General features: G+C 45.9%; 1 protein-coding gene across 1 annotated transcript in view; it reads left to right on the top strand.

Moving 5' to 3' along the window:
- jmjd1cb (jumonji domain containing 1Cb) overlaps positions 1–20,305 on the top strand; it is a 651,485-nt gene that overhangs the window by 262,680 nt on the left and 368,500 nt on the right. Inside the window, exons 3-6 of the mRNA XM_034165192.1 lie at positions 2,358–2,463; positions 10,804–10,808; positions 11,559–11,667; positions 15,269–15,393. Coding sequence (XP_034021083.1) covers positions 2,358–2,463; positions 10,804–10,808; positions 11,559–11,667; positions 15,269–15,393 — 345 coding nt within the window. The remainder of the gene's footprint in view (positions 1–2,357; positions 2,464–10,803; positions 10,809–11,558; positions 11,668–15,268; positions 15,394–20,305) is intronic.

The following is a 20,305-nucleotide window of genomic DNA, read 5'->3' as shown; positions in this document are numbered from 1 at the left end:
GGACTGACGTGTGTCTCTCGACGTTGGACAGACGCAACACTGGACACTGGACAGACGTGTGACTCTGGACGTTGCATTTATGTGTAACGCTGTGGACGCTGGACAGATGTGTGACACTGTGTACAGTGGACAGACGTGTAACACTGTGGACAATGGACAGATGTATGACACTGTGGACATTGGACAGATGTGTGACACTGGATATGGACAGACGTGTGACTGTGGAAGCTGGACAGACGGTGACTGTGGAAGCTGGACAGACGTGTGACTCTGTCGAACCTGGACAGAGGTGTGACTCGGAAGCTAGACAGAGGTGTGACTCTTTGGACAGATGTGACTGTGACTCTCAGGATAGAGGTGTGACTCTCAGGATGTTGGACTGGCATGTGACTCTGGACGTTGGACAGATGTGTGACTCTGGACGTTGGACCAGACGTGCGACTCTGGACATTGGAGTGACGTGTGACTTTGTGGACGCTGGACCGACATGTGACACTCTGGATGCTGGACAGACATGTGACTCTCTGGATGCTGGATAGACATGTGACTCTCTGGACATTAGACTGACGTGACTCTCTGGATGTTGGGCAGACGTGGGACGCTGGACGTTGGACTGACGTGGGACGCTGGACGTTGGACTGACGTGGGACACTGGATGCTGGACAGAGGTTTGACTCCGTACATTGGACAGAGATGTGACTCTCTGGATGTTGGGCAGATGTGTGTCTCTGAATGTGAACAGTGTCACACATGTGTTGGACACATGTGACACTGTGGATGCTGGACAGACGTGTGACTGGACGCTGGACAGATGTGTGACTGGACGTTGGACCAGACGTGTGACTGGACGTTGGACAGGCATGTAACTCTAGACGTTGGACAGGCGTGTGACTCTAGACGTTGGACAGGCGTGTGACTCTGGACGTTGGACAGGCGTGTGACTCTGGACGTTGGACAGACGTGTGACTATGGACATTTGACAGACGTGTCACTCTATGGACGTTTGACAGACGTGTTGCTATGGATGTTGGACTGATGTGTGACTCTCTGGACATTGGACAGACATGTGACTCTCTGGACATTGGACAGACGTGTGACTCTCTGGACACTGTCTGTTTAGCAGGATACAAAAAAGCAAGAAACCCGGTGCAGCTTGTATATGCGTGCGTGCACATGTTCCTGGGAAGCCGTCCACATGTTGCATTTCTCTCTGCCCCACCTGCACCTGGATGTTTTTGGTCCACCTGATCAGCATCTGGAATTAAGCCCCTTTCCCATTGGCGTATTCGTAGAGCTGCTCATTGTAGCTTATCATCTACGCGGAGTTGAGCAGCTCTCCACCCACTTTTAGCAGCTCTACTTGGAGTTTTTTCTCCCTACGCAGCAGTATGTTGAGGGCTACGCTCGTAGGACGGAAGAAATTAAACATGTTTAATTTTCTTCGGCGTAGAGCGCTAGACACAGTGTTAAGCAGGTCTGGGCAGCACAGTGTTAGTGCATGCAAGTCTGTGCAACACGGCGCTCCTGTACACAACCAAAAAACTGATTGCTTGCATCCAGAGGAATCAGCTGGAGAACATGAGAACACAGCCTACAGCGCCTGTGTGTTCAGAAGAGGGAATCCAACCTCAACTCAGAAATCCAGAAACAGCAGGTCAGTCGCTCGCTCTCTCTCTCTCCCTCTGTGTCTGATCAAACCTGAATACACGTGATTCTTTTAATAAAAGCCTCGTTGCTGCATGTCGGTGCGATCATCAGACGACCTGATCAACCAGGTCTGATCAAATCAGCGGACCTGATCAGAGCAGCCTGAGGTTTAACGAGTCACAGTGTTTCATTCACAGCAGCCTTTACCACAGCCAGACTCAGCAGCATCTGTGCACAATGAAAATGATCCCCCCAAAAAAAGGATTAATAATAATAACAACATTAAATGACTCTGTTTCTGACGTGAACCACTCCGTGCTGTAGAGAACAGAGCGCATTTCCACAGAGGCAGAAAATAGCAGCTTTGGCTACATACGTGGCAGTAATGAAACTGTAAAAAGCTCATGATACAGTCGACTGTTTTCCAAGTGCAGTGATGTGTTCTGCATAGCCAGCAGGAGTGAACTGGTTTTAAATAGCAGCAAGGCACACACGACTGTATACACACATTAAAAAGTGAACACGCAGCTGCAAGCAGATCTTCGAACACTGAAAAAGGCTGCGTACATGCACATTTCAGGCGTATTTAAATGAAACACAATGCCACAATACGCAGCTCTACGAATACGCCAATGTGAAAGGGGCTTTAGCGAGCGTAGTGCGGAGCAGCATGTCTGGCTGTTGACTGTGTTGTTGTTTTGTGTGTGCAGGCCTTCAAGCCGGTGGTGGGGAAGAGCCTGTTGTCATCGGTAACAGCAGTGGAGTTCCTTTTGGATCGACAGCTGGACTTCTTATCTGACCACTCTGCCTACCAGGTAAGAAGTGCTGAGTCATCCTCAGGTTGCTGTGTGCTCAGCAAACCCAAACCTCCACAAATGGAAAACCTGACAGTTCCTTGAATAGCCACTCAAGGCTGGTTCCAAAAGAGTTCTTTCACCTCGAATCCAGTGTTAATATCCAACCCTAGTGGAGAAATAAACACGTTACAGCCTGATACCAAAAACATGCTAATTTCCTGACTACAGGACAACTGTTTTTTAATAACTAAGCAGTTTAATGTATTTTAATCTATAAAATTATGAATAATTAGGGGTGCTGGCAAGTGGCTGCTTATCTGTTTTGGGCTCCAGTTATTTGTCATAATTTGGCTTGTTGTGCAGTTAATTGTCCTAACGGACCCTCTAAGGAGTCTGTGCTCCAGTATTTCTGTTGATTTAATTTGTAGGTTTTGGTTGAGGTAACCATTAAAATGCTTTGCTACAACCAGCTGCTGCAGGAGCTACTAAGATATGCGAGACAGTATCCATCTGGTGGTCTTCCTAAATGGAGGGGTCTGAGAATCCACATTGTTGAAAACCCCTTTGCACCGCCAGCAGGTATCTGAGGTTCACTAGCATTTTGCCCCTTAATCTGTACTCTTCTCTTGAGTGGGGCAGCAGAGTGTGGTCAACCTTCACCTGCAGAAGGGTTCCAACCGTGGGTTCTCTTCAACCACAACCACCTTGAGCTGGCTTCAGCTGCCAGGACAGCTTCCCTGATGGCCAGCCTCAACTGGTTTGACTCTAAGCCTGTTTTCTGCAGGAAAAGGTGCATTGATGCTACTGGGAAACCTCGGCAGCCAACCTCGATGGGAAAAATGGCTGCATGCCATCCTTTGGTTAGAGCCTCGTCGATCAAGTCCTGGTACTTGGCTTTTGTCGGTTGGTGTGAAATGGCCGCCCTGTCTTCCCAAGGCACCCTACGTTCTACTACTAAGATGGTCTTTGTGCTCCTGGATGTCAGTACCATGTCGGGACAAAGTGAGGTTGCTGTCGCATCTTGCGGAAAAACTAGTTTCCTTTTCAAGTCCACCTGCATCTCTCAGTTGCATGCTGCAGAATGGATGGTGGGTTCTTTATTCTGGGAGTCTGGTTACCTTGGTGTTGGGAATTGATGATGACCTGCTGTTCTTGGCTCTGACTCTCTGCACGTCCACCTATTTGGGTCTTTCTGACAGAACCTCGGCCATATCTCCATCTGTAATGGCCTTCTGCCAGTGTTTTTGGGCATTCTGTTCAGATTTGGTTCAGTGTATAAAAAGTTGCGGCACATTGTTGCATGATGGATTCCCCCATATTCATCCCTCCTTCCCCCATATTTTTAGATTGCTTGGCATTGACAAAAGGTCAGCTACTGCTCCTAGCAGGAAGGACAGTTTGTCATGGTCAGTGCCCCAGAGCTCCTTCCAGGACAGTGGACACTCAAATGTTTGTTCCCACTGCATCCATTGTCCCTGAGAAACAAGCCCCACCGCTTTCCCTTGGCAATCCTCTTCTGCAGCTTCTTGGACCCTCTGGACCACAAGCTGTCTCTTACCTTCAGTGCCAGCCTTGCTCCAGCTCCTGGTGTTGTAATTCCCAAGGCCCAACTAACTTGGCAGACCATGCCAACAATTTCTTGGTGTCCTCCAATATGCTTCTGCATCTGACACGGCTTTACGGGGCTTCCATTTTCTGCCAACATCTGATTGGACGTACTGGCGTGCCTGACGTTTCCATCCCTTGTACAGTGTGCTAACTGTTCCTGCCTTTAGTGACTTTGAATTCTACTGCCACTGATGAGACTGGTAAGCAGAACTGGAGGACTTGCTGTACAGGTTTGCTGAGCTAAAGGATGGGGGGGCACTCAGCGATTTTTGCAGCAGAAATTTGCTGCACAGCCTCTCCATTGCTTCCACTGTTGACATGGGAAAGTCATAGAGCAGGAGTGTCCTTTGCACTCTGGGTATGATGCCATACTGAAAGCACCACACCTTGAACCATTCGAGCAGCTGACTGTCATTGATTGCCTTGAACCAGGTGTCAAGTTGAGGCTCTGTGCCTTTGAGGCTGCCAGCATCCTTCATGGAGGTGTCATAGTTCTTCCCAAGGCAGCAGATATGTTTGTGGATGCAAAAGGTGTTAGCTGTTAGCTTATCCTTTAGGATACAGAGGCTCCTGGATTTCTGTGGCCCATGTTACCATCTTCTCCAATATACTTATGATCCACTGTGTTACCTGGATGGATGAAGTCATGCCTGTTAGTCATCCATAAAAGCCCAGCAGGCAGAATGCCTAGTGCCATCATCAGCTTTAGGACAACTGCACTGCATCTCTCTGGCCTTAAGAAGCAGGTTCATTGCAGCCACGAATGACACCACTGAAATGGTACATCCTGCCATAATGCCTTTCTCAAGCCTTTGCCGTTTGGTAATAGAGCTTTCCACAGTGAACCTCATCTTCAGTGTATCCATGTGCAACGTCATGTTTCACTACCTCCGGTGGTACTCCGTATAGCTGTAAAGCTTTTTGTATGTTCGTGCTGTAGTATCGTATGAGTAGCTTGGTGATGTTAGCTTCACTGTTACTCCACAAACAATAATGAGGCAACAAGCTGGACATAATGTTTAATTCACCACCAAAGCACCTGTCATGAAAATGCAGTCTGTAAAAGTCGTAAAAAATATGCTTGAACCTTAATCAGTACACAATCAGACTCCAGGAGAATGTTTTTACACATACACACACACACAACACCACACGTGTGTGTGTATATATATATATATATATATATATATTTATATATATATATATATACACACACACACTCAACAGTTATTTCAGCTGAAATTTATATGATTGTCATCTGTACAGTTGTCTTCAATATCACTTATTTTGGTCCAGTTTGATAGAAACTCTAGCTGGTCCCCCTCTAGCTGCCACCTTATCGTGGTGGGGAGTTTGCGTACCCGCATGATCCTAGGAGCTATGTTGTCGGGGGCTTTGTGCTCCCTGTAGGGTCTCCCAAGGCAAACAGGTCCTAGGTGACGGGTCAGACTAAGGGCAGTTCCAGAACCTCCATGACCAGTAAAAGATCAAGGACCGTGACGTCGCCCGGTATGGAGGACAGTGAGACCTGGAGGGGGTGATCGGGAAGCACGGCCTCCCCGATCTGAACCCGAGTGGTGTTCAGTTGTTGGACTTCTGTGCTAGTCACAGTCTGTCCATCACGAACACCATGTTTGAGCACAAGGGTGTCCATAAGTGCACGTGGCACCAGGACACCCTGAGCCGGAGGTCGATGATCGACTTTGTAGTCGTATCATCTGACCTTCGGCCACGTGTCTCGGACACTCGAGTGAAGAGAGAGGCAGAGCTGTTGACTGATCACCACCTGGGGTGAGTTGGATCCGCTGGGAGGTAGGAAGCCGGTAAGACCTGGCAGGCCCAAACGTATCGTGAGGGTCTGCTGGGAACGACTGGCGGAACCTCTGTCAGCGAGGTCTTCAACTCCACCTCCGGGAGAGCTTCTCCCAGATCCCGGGGGAGGTTGGAGACATGGAGTCCGAGTGGACCATGTTCTCCACCTCCATTGTCGATGCGGCTGCTCGTCAGCTTGTGGTCGCAAGGTCCTCTGGGCCTGTCGCGGCGGCAATCCCCAAACCCGGTGGCGGACACCGGAAGTAAGGGATGCCATCAAGCTGAAGAAGGAGTCCTACTTATCTTTGTTGATAGGTGGGACCCCAGAGGCAGCTGACAGGTACCCGGCAGGCCAAGCGTGCCGCAGCCCGTTTAGCGGTCGCAGAGGCAAAAACTCGGGTCTGGGAGGAGTTGTGGAGGCTATGGAGGAGGACTATCGGTCGGCTCGAGGAAGATTCTGGCAAACCGTCCGACGCCTCGGAGGGCGGAAGCAGCTCTCCACCAGCACTGTTTAACGGTGCGGGTGGGGAGCTGTTGACCCTGACTGGGGATGTTTGTCGGGCGGTGGAAGGAGTACTTCGAGGATCTCCTCAATCCCATCGTCACGTCTTCCGAAGAGGAAGCAGAGACTGGGGACTCGGAGGCGGACTCATCCATTACCCAGGCCGAAGTCACCGAGGTGGTTAGAAAACTCCTCGGTGGCAAGGCTCCTGGGGTGGATGAAATCCGTCCTGAGTACCTTAAGTCTCTGGATGTTGTGGGGCTGTCTTGGCTGACACGCCTCTGCAACATCGTGTGGCGATTGGGGACAGTGCCTCTGGATTGGCAGACCGGGGTGGTGTGGTCCCTCTGTTTAAGAAGCGGGACCGGAGGTGTGTTCCAACTATAGGGGGATCACACTCCTCAGCCTCCCCGGTAAGGTCTATTCCAGAGTACTGGAGAGGAGAATTCGACCGATAGTCGAACCTCGGATTCAGGATGAGCAGTGTGGTTTTCGTCCTGGTCGTGGCACACTGGACCAGCTCTACACACTCCATCGGGTGCTGTAAGGTTCATGGGAGTTTGCCCAACCAGTCCACATGTGTTTTGTGGATCTGGAGAAGGCATTCGACCGTGTCCCTCAGCGCACCCTGTGGGGAGTGCTCCGGGAGTACGGGGTCCGGGGTCCTTTGCTAAGGGCTATCCGGTCCCTGTATGGCCGCAGCAGGAGCTTGGTTCGCGTTGCCGGTAGTAAGTCAAACCTGTTTCCAGTGCACGTTGACCTCCACCAGGGCTGCCCTTTGTCACCGGTTCTGTACATTATTTTTATGGACAGAATTTCTAGGCGCAGCCAGGGTGTAGAGGGGGTCTGGTTTGGGAACCACAGAATCTCGTCTCTGCTGTTTGCGGACGATGTGGTTCTGTTGGCTTCGTCAAATCAGGACCTTCAGCGTGCACTGGGGCAGTTTGCAGCCGAGTGTGAAGCGTCCGGGATGAAATCACACCTCCAAATCCGAGGCCATGGTTCTCGACCGGAAAAAGGTGCTTTGCCCTCTTCAGGTCGGTGGAGTGTCCTTGCCTCAAGTGGAGGAGTTTAAGTATCTCGGGGTCTTGTTCACAAGTGAGGGACGGATGGAGCGTGAGATCGATAGACGGATCGGTGCAGCATCTGCAGTGATGCGGTCGCTGTATCGGACCGTCGTGGTGAAGAGAGAGCTGAGTAGGGTGCAAAGCTCTCGATTTACCGATCGATCTACTTTCCGATCCTCACCTATGGTCATGAGATTTGGCTCATGACCGAAAGAAGAGATCGCGAGTACAAGCGGCCAAGATGAGTTTCCTCCGCAGGGTGGCTGGGCGCTCCCTTAGAGATAGGGTGAGGAGCTCGGTCACTCGGGAGGAGCTCGTCGAGCCGCTGCTCCTCCACGTCGAAAGGAGTCAGTTGAGGTGGCTCGGGCATCTTTTCCGGATGCCCCTGGACGCCCTGGAGAGGTGTTCCGGGCACGTCCCACTGGGAGGAGGCCCTGTGGAAGACCCAGGACACACTGGAGGGACTACATCTCTCGGCTGGCTTGGGAACGCCTTGGGGTTCCCCCGGAGGAGGTGGAGGAGGTGTGTGTGGATCGGGAGGTCTGGGCGGCTTTGCTTGAGCTGCTGCCCCCGCGACCTGACTCCGGATAAAGCGGAAGAAAATGGATGGATGGATGGATGTAATTGTATCTGTTTGGACTCCAGCAATATTTTTGAGCTTTGTGTTGCTTTTTCATAACGGCTGCAGCAACAAAGCAGTTTCTATTCAGGATGTTTGTTTCAGAGCAGCAGAGTCAGGGTCGTGTTGAAGAAAGATAAACGTTCTCAAAGTTGTTTCAAAATGAAATGCTCAAACACTTTCAAAGTGACCCTATCAAGTTGAGAGATATCTGTAAGAATGGCTTTAATTAATGAGTTCTGTGTAGAGATGAATAAGTTTCATGACGGCTGCTGATGAGGGTAAAGAAAACACCTAAACCAAGGTTAGCCTGTTAGCATACCTGTCAGTCGATACGGTTTGCCTATATTTTGTACGGGCTAAAGTCATTTTTCACCCAGGACGTGTAAGGCCAATTGTGTACAATGAAATGAAAATTTCTATTTTTTTTTTCTTGTTTTTGTTATGGAAACATTGTTCCACTTTGTTTTGACATCACATGTTTGGTTGTAAGTAGAGTGTTTTAAGAGCAATAACTGGGTTAGAGGGCTGTGCCTTTGGAAACCTTTTGCAACATTTTTCAGATTGGGACTCCGACGAGGGCAGTCGCATCTCCTCCACTCTCCCTTATCTCTGTTCTCTGCTTTTAACCTTTAAGTCCCTACTTCACCAGACTGTGAATTCCTCAAATTATATTGGATTCTGGATCTATTGGACTACTATTGGATTAACCGTGGAATTGATCAGCTGGTCTCTGAACGCTATTGACACCATTTTTTCTACAAGAAGGTCAGGACCGGGGGATCCTACCTGCCCAGATGGAACGTATGCTGCGGGCTGTGTTCTCGACTCCTGGAGTTCCTGGCGTGTGGCATGCTTGGGGCCTTTCTCCGTTGAGGACGTTGAGGATTTATTCATTTTTGGTCTTATGGTAGCAGGGCTGGTACTTTTTGGCTTATGTGCTGCCCTCATCTACCGGAAAATTGACAAGACGGCGGCATCAAGAACCACGGTCCCTCGCTTGTCCGTCATGATAAACGAGGTTGGCAAGGCAGTGCATTCTCAGACTGCGATGTCTCTTGAACTCATACGCAAATTGGATGACATCTTGGAGCAGATGCATCCCTTGCAGTTGAAGTTGAAGATTTCAGAGGCCGGGGAATATTCTTAATTCATAATTGGGATTTGGTTGTGCAAGTGGAACTGTTAAAAAGTGTTTTTCACTGCTCAAACCATAACATTACAGGCTTATCAAGCCTGAAGGTCAAATTGCCCGACTGTTTTCCTCCAGAGGAATTTTTTTGGCCTGGGGAACATTGGCTGTTTCTTATCTCAGCTCACAAAGGAAATAAACTGCTTTTCACAGGACTGGAGCATGCTCCATTCCCTCCCCCCACCTGCCTCCTATCCCCTATCAACACTCCCCTCTCCAGCGCCTGCTAGCGTTACTCCTTTCCCCTTCAGCGGGGACGGTGCAGTTTTAGCTGTTCCTTGCTCTATGCTCAAACTCTCTCATCACTGTGTTTAAAAAAAAAGGACATACGTCCTGCTCACAGACTGACTGCCAGAGACAGGACATGTCCACATGAAGTATAACTCCAGACATCTCCACATTTACTCACGGACGGTTTGTGCTTGTGTACGCGCATCTCGCGGTCACAGGAGGAAAGATAAACTATAACAGAACTCAGAGTGCAGACCTGCAGCTCAGCACAAGAACAAATATAAACTAGAAGAGAAATCAGAGTGCACAGTCTGGCTGCAGCCAAAGTGTGCACTCTGACTTCTCTGTGCAGAGAACCTGCAGGCTGCGTTCTCACCTTCTCTCTGCCCCTTGCTGTGCACACCTGACACAGTTATTCTTGCGTCGTCATGATGCAACAGGAAGCAACTCGAAGTGGGCCCAGTGTGAAAGTGACTTTTGGTTGTGCAAGTAACTTTTTTTTGGTGCAAGTAATATTTTTGTTACTAGCACCAGTGCAAGAAGGTTAAAAAATGTATTTAAGTTGAGTTCTGCAGTGTCACTCAGAGATCATTTGTGTGATAAGGCAATGGAAGGCTGGAGGAATGTCTCCACACTAATGGCCCAGTCACACGGCACACACGATTCCTGAACGAAGGGAAAAAGTAAAAAACGTTACAATTCATTGAGAAAAGGTGGACGAAAGAGCTTTTATCACCGAACAGTCTGCGAAGCAAGAGCGCAAAAGGGACGAAAGAGGAACTTAACAAAACCGCTCATGATCTCAACAAAACGAGCAGTGTGTGTCTGCTCCAGCACTTGGGGCTGGGACGGAGCTCATAGCGCCTGAGTCCTGGAGAAACTGCAAACAGAATCTGTGGAGATGTCGATGGACAACCTGCTCTGGTTCCTTGTCCAGAACAAAAGAGGGATCATCTCCATCATCATCAGAATCCACACTGTCTGTCGACACGATGCGTGCTCCGTCGTGCTCCAATTTAAAAAAAAAAAAAAAAAAAAAAAAAAAAAAGTGTTCCGTGGTCACTGCTGTATCACAGTATTATGTTCTAAGATATATATTTGATTTATAACAGAAAACTGTCAAAGGGAGAATAAATATAAATATAAATGTAAAGATGATTGAATATATCAGAGCAGTAAATTAATCAGTGTGTGTGAATGCGCGCGGTTATTTCCACCAGCTGATCACTGATCCACAACGTGATCTCTTTCTTCCAGGACAGCTCTTTATATCATCATTTTGATTCATCTGCCTGTTGCCACATGTACAGAAGGACTGGATTGTTATTCCTACACTCATATTGTTATATTTAATACAAAATAATAAGCGCACGCAGGAGCTCCTGCTGCCGCTGATGCTGCATTCAAGTACCGTCGGAAATTACACAACGTTTTCGTTGTTTCAAATTCAACACTTGCTTCTGGCAAAACAATTAATTATATCCACACAAAGATTAATTCTGGCCTATGTAATGTGCCTGAGCCCATTGAAGCTGCCCGCCACACAGATAAATAAATCCAAGCAAGCAGGCTGAGTTTGCCATGTAATTTCCGATGGTACATGTACACAGCAGCAGCCTCAGCGCTCACAAACCGGCTTCTGCACTGTGTGAAAACGTTCAGCTGCTCCAACGAAGTCAAATTAAACAATAACGTTATAAAAACTACACAAACGATTAAAAAATGTCAAGAACGACAGCAAAAGGAAACACAGACAAACTGAGGTTTTTGTTGCCCTTCGTTCAAATTTTTCAACAGTTTAAAAATCCTGACGAAGCGCCCGCTGCAGGAACAAAGCTGCGCGAAGGTTAAACGATGTCAACGACAGTCCAGATTTCTTACGACAGTCCAGATTCTTGTTTCGTCAGGGCTTTGTCACCCTTCGTTAAGTGCGTGTGGTGACTGGGCCATAAGCATGCCTTAACTTTTAGGTAACAGAAAGGTGACATCCAGGGCTGTCGAACAGTACATTTAGTTAAAACAGAACATTTAGTAAAACATGCAATATTTATCATTTTGACATAGCTATTTGATGTGTTTGTTTCAGGATGACCTGGATGGCCAGAGCACTGTGCTCAGAGACAATCCTCAGCTCCATGACGAGGTAAAGGGCTGGCTCAAAGACCAGAAGGTCCAGGAAATTTTCATGCAAGGTGAGGAATTCTCAGCTGTTGCACTCTGTGCAGAGTCTTGAGCAACATGGACCTGCTGAAGCCCTTTTCTTGTGTGTGTGTGTGTGTGTGTGTGTGTGTGTGTGTGTGTGTTGTGTGTGTGTGGTGTGTGTGTGTGGTGTGTGTGTGTGTGTGTGTGTGTGTGTGTGTGTGTGTGTGTCACAGACGTTGACTCCAGTTTCCTCCCATTCGTTCCTCATTTGTTTTGTTGTGCATTTTGGATTTTTGAGACATATTGCTTTAAGTTTCTGTCTTGACACTTTGATGGCTTCCTTGGTCTACCAGTATGTTTGCCTTTAACAACCTTCCCATGTTGTTTGTATTTGGTCCAGAGTTTAGACACAGCTGACTGAACAACCAACATCTTTTGCAACATTGCGTGATGATTTACCCTCTTTTAAGAGTTTGATAATCCTCTCCTTTGTTTCAATTGACATCTCTCGTGTTGGAGCCATGATTCATGTCAGTCCACTTGGTGCAACAGCTCTCCAAGGTGTGAGTGAGTGAGTCCAATTCTTTGCCAGTGGTACTTGATATGTTGGATCAATTTAGTAGATTCTCTGGATACAAACTCAATTTAAATAAGACTGAGTTATTTTTGATTAATAAGGAGGCTATATGTCTCAATTACAGAAGTTTTCCTCTAAAAGTTGTTACTGAACAGTTCAAATACCTGGGGGTGTGTGTTACTAGACGTTTTGTGATCTGTTCAAGAATAATTTTCTTCCATTATTTGATCAATCAAAACAGCTTCTTTCTAAATGGTCCCCACTGTTACTGTCTCTTTTGGGCAGAATAAATTCGGTGAAAATGATGCTGCTTCCTAAATTTCTTTATTTTTTCAGTGTCTTCCTATTTTGATTCCAAAATCATTCTTTAAATCTTTGGACTCCTTAATCCTCTCTTTTATCTGGAATGGCAGGCATCCAAGACTGAGAAAGGCTTTCCTTCAACAGCCTAAGCAGGTGGGAGGAATGGCCTTGCCTAACTTTCAGCACTACTATTGGGCCGCGAACATTAGATGTATGTTGTTTTGGAGGCACTTTCATCTGGAACCTCTGTCCCGGTCTGGGTCACTATGGAGGCCCGTGCTGTTGGTACAGGAGCTTCTTTGTCTGCTTTCTTGGGTGCACCTCTTCCCCTTTCGGCTCCTCAGTGCATGGATGCCCAGTGGTTAAGCAGTCCTTGAAAATTTGGACCCAATTTAGAAGGGCTTTGGGTCTCCAGGCTTTTTCACTTCTGAGTCCAATTGCAGCTAATCACTTGTTTGTTCCATCTGTGGCTGCTGCTTTTAATACTTCCCATAAAAGGGGCTTAAAATTCTTTACCGACTTATATTCGGATAACCATTTCTCTAGTTTTGCTCAGCTGACTACAAAATTTGGAATCACATCTACTCAGTTCTTTAGATTTGTATAGGTCAGGCATTATGTGCAGAGTATGACACCACAATTTCCAAATAAACCCCCTGACAACCCGTTAGATGAGTTCCTATCAGTTAACCCTACAGTGAGAGGTGTATTGTCTAAACTTTATAACTTAATTGCCAAATTACACTGCCCCTCATTGGCTGCTATTAAAACTGTATGGGAACAGGATCTTAATTCAAATCTCTCGGATGAAGTATGGGATTCTATTTTGAACCAGGTGCACTCCTCCTCAATGTGTGCTCGGCATGCACTCTTACAATTTAAAGTGGTTCATCGTGTGCACTTATCCAAGGTTAAATTGGCACGCATGTACCCGAACGTGGATCCAACCTGTGAAAAATGTAGTGTGCACCTGCTTCACTATTGCACATGTATGTGTCCCTCCCTGGCCAATTTTTGGAAGTCAGTCTTTCTTACAGTTTCTGAAGTCTTGCAGTGTCATGTCGAGCCAAACCCTGTCTCTGCCATATTTGGGGTTGCCCCAGATCTCGACCTGCCAGGCTTCAAGCTTAGAATGCTGTCTTTCTCAACGTTACTCGCTAGAAGAGCTGTTTTGCTGAGGTGGAAAGACCCTATTCCTCCCTCTCATACTCACTGGATAAGGATATTATGTCCTGTATGGATTTGGAAAAAATTAGATATACTGTCCGTGGTTCAGAAAACAAATTTTATAAAGTATGGCAACCTTTCATGACATTTTTTAATAAATCCACTACTATTGTCTCCGAGTAGCCCCAGCCCCTCCCTTTTTTTTTCCCTCCCCCTCTCCTTCCCCCTGCTTCCCTCTCTTTAACTGTATTGCATTAACATTGTTCATATTATGTGATTATTGTTTGTTTGTGTGTGTTTGGTGTTGTATTGATAGTTGTATATGTTTAATGGTCTTTGCTGTCTGGGGATTTGTTCTTGGGGTTAAAAAAAATGTATATTTGAAAATATGTACGATTGTATAATGTACCAATTTGTGTTACTTTGCATCAATAAAAAGACCTTTGGAAAAAAAAAAGAATTGAGTGAGTCCATATTTTTTTCCCTCTGCTTGGTCTATAAAGTAACCATTACTGACTGCCACAATTATTTTCCTGATTTCTTATAGTGTTTCTTAAAGCCAGGAAGTTGCCATTTGAAATGACTTCAGTTTTGTGTCATGTCTGTGATCTGCTTTTTTTCTACAAAATTAAACAACTGAATGAACATCCTCCGAGGCCGGTGATTCCATAATTATTGCCAGGGGTTGTATTAACATTAATAATTCCAGAACCTGTTGCTTCCTAAACTGAGCATTCTTTATTGGTTTCACTTGAACCATTAAGCAGAGCTCCTATTGCTGATTTTGGGCAGCATATTGGTTACTTTAGTGACTAAACAAAACCAATCGGATATCAGGACACGTCATAGTGAGTAATGTGTGGTAATCTGTCATGAAAGTTTTGAAATTGTTAAAAAAATGTGAAGCTGTGATCCATCATGAGCCACAAATAATATTAAAGGTGTTCATTTCTTTACAAAGAAAAAAAAAATAGTAAATGCAATCCCACTCAAAAATGTTGAAAGAAAAACAAAATGTCAGACTAGAGAGAACTACCTGACGCAGCTCTCTGCCTCGCTGGATGATAGCTGCTGTGTGTAAATTTACACTCTGTCTCACTGGGACAGTAACATAATGGGACAGTTGTCAAATATTGTGGCAACAAGTGTATAACATTAATTTTAACACAAAAACTTCAGCCTTCAGTCTCTGTATGTTCAGTCTTCATTTATATATCCAATGGATTCTACAGTGAGTCTTCCTGGACGGGACACAGTCCGTCACAGACACCCAGTTACTGCTTTCGCCATGCCGGTAAAGTGTCTTGTCCAAGTCTTGACACAGAGAGGCAGTGTTCACTTCGTGTCCCCTGAGCTTCACACATGATCTTCAACAAGATTGTTGCCGCAGTGATGTTCAGGCTGAACAGACTAAAACCCAGTGTCCAGACACCATTTGACTGACAGGGTCAGTTGTGGTTCCACTTTGAATATTAGGGTTCAAGCAGTTTTGGAACATTCGTGGTTCTTGATGTCTTGTTGTTGTATAAGAACACCTGTACCATTGTGTTGCCATGGCAGCACCTTGACTGTAACACTTTGTGGAACTGTTTTTTTTGGATCAGGTCCCTATTCACTGAATGGCTACCGTGTGAGAGTATACAGACAAGACTCTGCCACCCAGTGGTTCACTGGCATCATTACACACCATGACCTCTTCAGCCGCAACATGATCGTGATGAATGACCAGGTACGAAGACACCCACTCCACCTGCTCGCATTTACACGCGCAAACTGCTCATCGTACTCGTCAGAGCACCGAGAAGGTTTTTTATGAAATGATTATTTTTAATTTTGCTGTGTGTAAATGTTTTTGTCTTCTCTGAATAATAATCCGCCTGTATTTACAGATGAAGTATGACTCAGACATGTTCTGCCTTAAAAACATTTGAAGGTGTGTGTGTGTGTGTGTGTGTGTGTGTGGGGTTATGGGCAGGCATTTGAGAGACATCAATAACATACTTGATGCAGAGTGGCACTGAGCGCTCACAGGTTAATGGGCCACAGATGTTTGTTTTTGGAGGTTCTTTGGATAATTTTTTTCCAGCTGTACCATTTTCAGCTAACAAGCTAATTAGCTAACATATTGAGTGACATTAGAAGTCAGTCATGCTAACATTGTAACTATACACTTCGGATCAAATTTGATTGAATTTCACTGTGATGGGGCTCGTGGCTGTGTCCTGGTTAGTACACTCACCTCACAGCAAAGAAGGTTGTGGATTTAGTTCCAGTTCCTTTTTGTGTGGAGTTTGTTTTCTCACTGTGTTTGTTTGGGTTTGCCTTTCTTGTGTTTCCTCCCAACATCAAAACCTGCACAATCACTTCAACTCCCAATAGTGATCAACCCCACAAACTATCTAAAGTTTACTGTTCCACACCTTAATGCCACATGGTCACATGACGCCATCAGCCAATGACAGAACAGAGATTTATATCTACAGTCATTACGCACAAAGGATTCACAATGTTGCTAACTTGGGACTTTGGCTGGAGTGAGACTCTGCATGCCATATTGTGTGCCGAAGATTTTTGACACCCTAACCCTAATTTTTAAAAAAAAGAGTCCTCGTTTATGAATAAAAATTATAATAGATGGGAAACTGCTTGATTCTTCTCCTCTCCATCCTCCTTTCTTTTTCTGAAATATTTTGTCTACATGCATGTGAGACACAAATTAAGAAAAATGCTTACAATGGCCGGGGTTAGGAGGACCCTGGTTTGGGGGCCTGGAAGCTCCCCAGAAGATGAAGGGTTTAAGCCATGCTAATGCTCCCCAGAACCATTTTTTTTTTTGCACTGAATTTGCAAGGAGAGATAGGAAGGATGGAGGCAGCTGTTTATGCAACTCTTTATAAACTGGACAAAATCTATATTCAAATGCCAGCAGCTTCTGTGCCGTGTGAGTCCTCTCCAAAACTGGAGAGAAGTTACCTTATTTTTAAATAAAAACCTTTGATGCCCCCAAAGTCCTTTAATTTTGTACAACAATGGTCAAAACTGTACCTAGTTGCAAAAACAGTTCTCACGTATTATCTCTATTACATACAGTTTTTTGATGGCACAATCACATTATAACACGTATATCATTAATATCTTAAACGAAAGTATAGTCTGTTTCTCTCTGTATGTCATTGTGTGTGTTTGTTTCTGTATGTCAGTCTATGTGTTTGTCTCTGTGTGTCAGTCGTTGCGTTTGTCTCTGTGTCAGTCGTTACGTTTGTCTCTGTATGTCAGTCGTCGCGTTTGTCTCTGTGTCAGTCTGTGTGTTCTCTGTCAGTCTGTGTGTTTGTCTCTGTGTTTCTCTCTGTGTGTCAGTCTGTGCGTTTGTCTCTCTGTGTTTCTCTCTGTGTATGCCAGTGAGTCTGTGTGTTTGTCTCTGTATGCCAGTCTGTGTGTTTCACTCTGTATGTCTCTGTGTTTTTCTCTGTATGTCAGTCTGTGTGTTTCACTCTGTATGTCTCTGTGTTTTTCTCTGTATGTCAGTCTGTGTGTTTGTCTTTGTATTTCAGTCTGTGGTGTTTCTCTCTGTATTTCAGTCTGTGTTTCTCTCTGTCTTGTCGGTTGTGTGTTGTCTCTCTGTAACGGTGTGTGTGTGTGTTTCCGCCTGTCTGTCTGTGTTTCCCTCTGTGTATGCTCGTTGGTCTGTGTGTTTCGCTCTTTGTTTGCCTGTCGGTCTGTGTGTTCCTCTCTGTATGTCAGTGTGTGTGTTCCTCTCTGTGTGTCGGTCTGTGCGTTTCTCTCTCTGTGTCGGTCTGTGCGTTTCTCTCTGTGTGTCAGTCTGTGCATTTGTGTGTGTCGGTGTGTGCGCATTTCTCTCCACCTGTCAGTCTGTGTGGTTCTCTCTGGGTATGCCCGTCAGTTTGTGTATTTCCCTGTGTGTATGCCCGTCAGTTTGTGTGTTTCCCTCTGTGTATGCCCGTCGGACTGTGTGTTTCTCAATGTATATGCCTGTCGGTCTGTGTGTTCCTCTCTGTATTTCAGTTTGTGCGTTTCTCTCTGTGTACGACCGTCAGTCCGTGCGTTCCTCTCTGTGTATGACCGTCAGTCTGTGCATTCCTCTCTGTATATCAGTCTGTGTGTTCCTCTCTGTATATCAGTCTGTGTGTTTCTCTCTGTGCGTCAGTCTGTGTTTCTCTGTGTGTCGGTCTGTGCGTTTCTCTCTGTGTGTCGGTCTGTGCGTTTCTCTCTGTGTGTCGGTCTGTGCGTTTCTCTCTGTGTCGGTCTGTGCGTTTCTCTCTGTTTGTCGGTCTGTGTGTTTCTCTCTGTGTGTTGGTCTGTGAGTTTCTATCTTTATGTCGTTCTGTGTGTTCCTCTCTGTATGTCAATCTGTGCGTTCTCTCTGTGTACGACCGTCAGTCTGTGCGTTCCTCTCTGTGTACGTCTGTCAGTCTATGCGTTTCCGTCTGTATGTCAATCTGTGCATTTCTATTTGTATTTAAGTCTGTGCATTTCTTAATGTATGTCAGTCTGTGCGTTTCTCTTTGTATTTCAGTCTGTTTCTCTCTGTATGTCAGTCTGTGCATTTCTCTTTGTATTTCAGTCTGTTTCTCTCTGTATGTCAGTCTGTGCATTTCTCTTTGTATTTCAGTCTGTTTCTCTCTGTATGTCAGTCTGTGCGTTTCTCTTTGTATTTCAGTCTGTGTTTCTCTGTATTTCAGTCTGTTGTGTTTCACTTGTGTTCTGCCTGTCAGTCTGTGTGTTTCTCTGCCTGTCAGTCCTGTGTGTTTCTCTGTATGTCAGTCTGTGTGGTTTCTCTGTATGTCGGTCTGTGCATTTCTCTCTGTGTGTTGGTCTGTGCGTTCTCTCTGTTTTTTTCTGTCTGTGAATTCTCTCTGTCAGTCTGTGTGTTTCTCTCTGTGTTAGTCTGCGCGTTTCTATCTTTGTCGTTCTGTGTGTTTTCTCTCTGTATTTCAGTCTGTGCGTTTCTCTCTGTGTACGACCGTCAGTCTGTGCATTCCTCTCTGTGTATGACCATCAGTCTGTGCGTTCCTCTCTGTATTTCAGTCTGTGTGTTTCTCTGTATGCCAATCTGTGCGTTTCTCTTTGTATTTCAGTCTGTGTGTTTATCTCTGTGTCTGCCTGTCAGTCTTTGTGTTTCTCTCTTTATGTCGGTCTGTGTTTCTCTGTGGGTTTCCTTTTGTATTTCAGTCTGTTTCTCTTTTTATTTCAGTCTGTGTTTCTCTGTATTTCAGTCTGTGTGTTTCTCTTTGTGTCTGCCTGTCAGTCTGTGTTTCTCTTTGTATGTCAGTCTGTGTGTTTCTCTCTGTCTGCCTGTCATTCTGTTTCTCTGTATGTCAGTGTGTGCATTTCTCTCTGTGTGTCAGTCTGTGTGTTTCTCTGTGTGTCGGTCTGTGAGTTCTCTGTTTGTCAGTCTGTGTTTCTCTCTGTGTTGGTCTGTGCGTTTCTATCTTTGTCGGTCTGTGTTTTTCTCTCTGTATTTCAGTCTGTGCGTTTCTCTCTGTGTACGACCGTCAGTCTGTGTATTCCCCTCTATGTATGACTGAGTCAGTCCTCTGTACGTTCCTTCTGTAGTCTGTGTGTTTCTCTGTATGTCATCTGTGCGTTTCTCTCTGTATTTAAGTCTGTGCGTTTCTCTTTGTATTTCAGTCTGTGTGTTTCTCTCTGTGTCTGCCTCTCAGTCTCTGTGTTTCTTTGTATGTTAGTCTGCATGTTTCTCTCTAGTATACCTGTCAGTCTGTGCGTTTCTCTTTGTATTTCAGTCTTTGTGTTTCTCTTTGTATGTCAGTCTGTTTCTCTTTGTATTTCAGTCTGTGTGTTTCTCTCTGTCTGCCTGTCATTCTGTTCTCTGTTTGTCAGTGTGTGCATTTCTTGTGTGTTGGTCTGTGCAGTTTTCTTTCTGTGTGTCGGTCTGTGTGGTTTCTCTGTGTGTTTCTGTCTCTGTCTGTCGGTCTGTGTGTTTCTCTCTGTGTGTGTGTCGGTCCTGTGCGACGTTCTCTGTCTGTCGGTCTGTGCTTTTCCTCTTGTCTGTCGGTTTGTGCGTTTTCTCTCCACCTGTCGGTCTGTGTGTTCCTCTCTTTGTGTGTGTGGTGTGGTGTTTGTCTCTCTCTGTATGTCAGCGTGTGTGTTTCCTCTGTGTATCGGTCGTGCGTTCCTCTCTCTTGTATCGGTCTGTGCGCTTCCTCTCTGTGTATCGGTCCTGTGCGTTCCTCTCTGTGTTACGGTCTGTGCCATTGCTTCTGTGTGTCCAGTCTGTGCGTTTTCTCTCCGCCTGGCGGTCTGTGTGTTTTCCCTCTGTGTATGCCCGTCGGTCTGTGGTTTACTCTCTGTATGTCACGTGTGCTTCTCTTTGTATGTCATTTCTCTGTGTTTGTCTCTGTGTTCAGGTGTTTGCTTTTCCTCTGTCAGTCTGTGTTTCTCTTTGTCAGTTTGTGTGTTTCTTTCTGTCTGTCGGTTTGTGTGTGTTTCTCTCTGTGTATTGCTCGTCAGTTTTGTGTGTTTCTCACTGTGTATAGCCTGTCGGTCTGTGTGTCCTCTCTGTAGTCAGTGTGTGTTTCCTCTCTGTATGTCAGTGTCTGTGTGTTTCTGTCTGTATGTCGGTCTGTGCGTTTCTGTTTTGTGTTCTGTCTGTGTGTTTTTTT

Source organism: Thalassophryne amazonica, unplaced genomic scaffold, assembly GCF_902500255.1.
Source record: "Thalassophryne amazonica unplaced genomic scaffold, fThaAma1.1, whole genome shotgun sequence".
In the NCBI taxonomy this organism is placed as follows: domain Eukaryota; kingdom Metazoa; phylum Chordata; class Actinopteri; order Batrachoidiformes; family Batrachoididae; genus Thalassophryne; species Thalassophryne amazonica.
The sequence above is the reverse complement of the archived record's forward strand: the minus strand, read 5'-3'. Positions and strand labels throughout refer to the sequence as shown.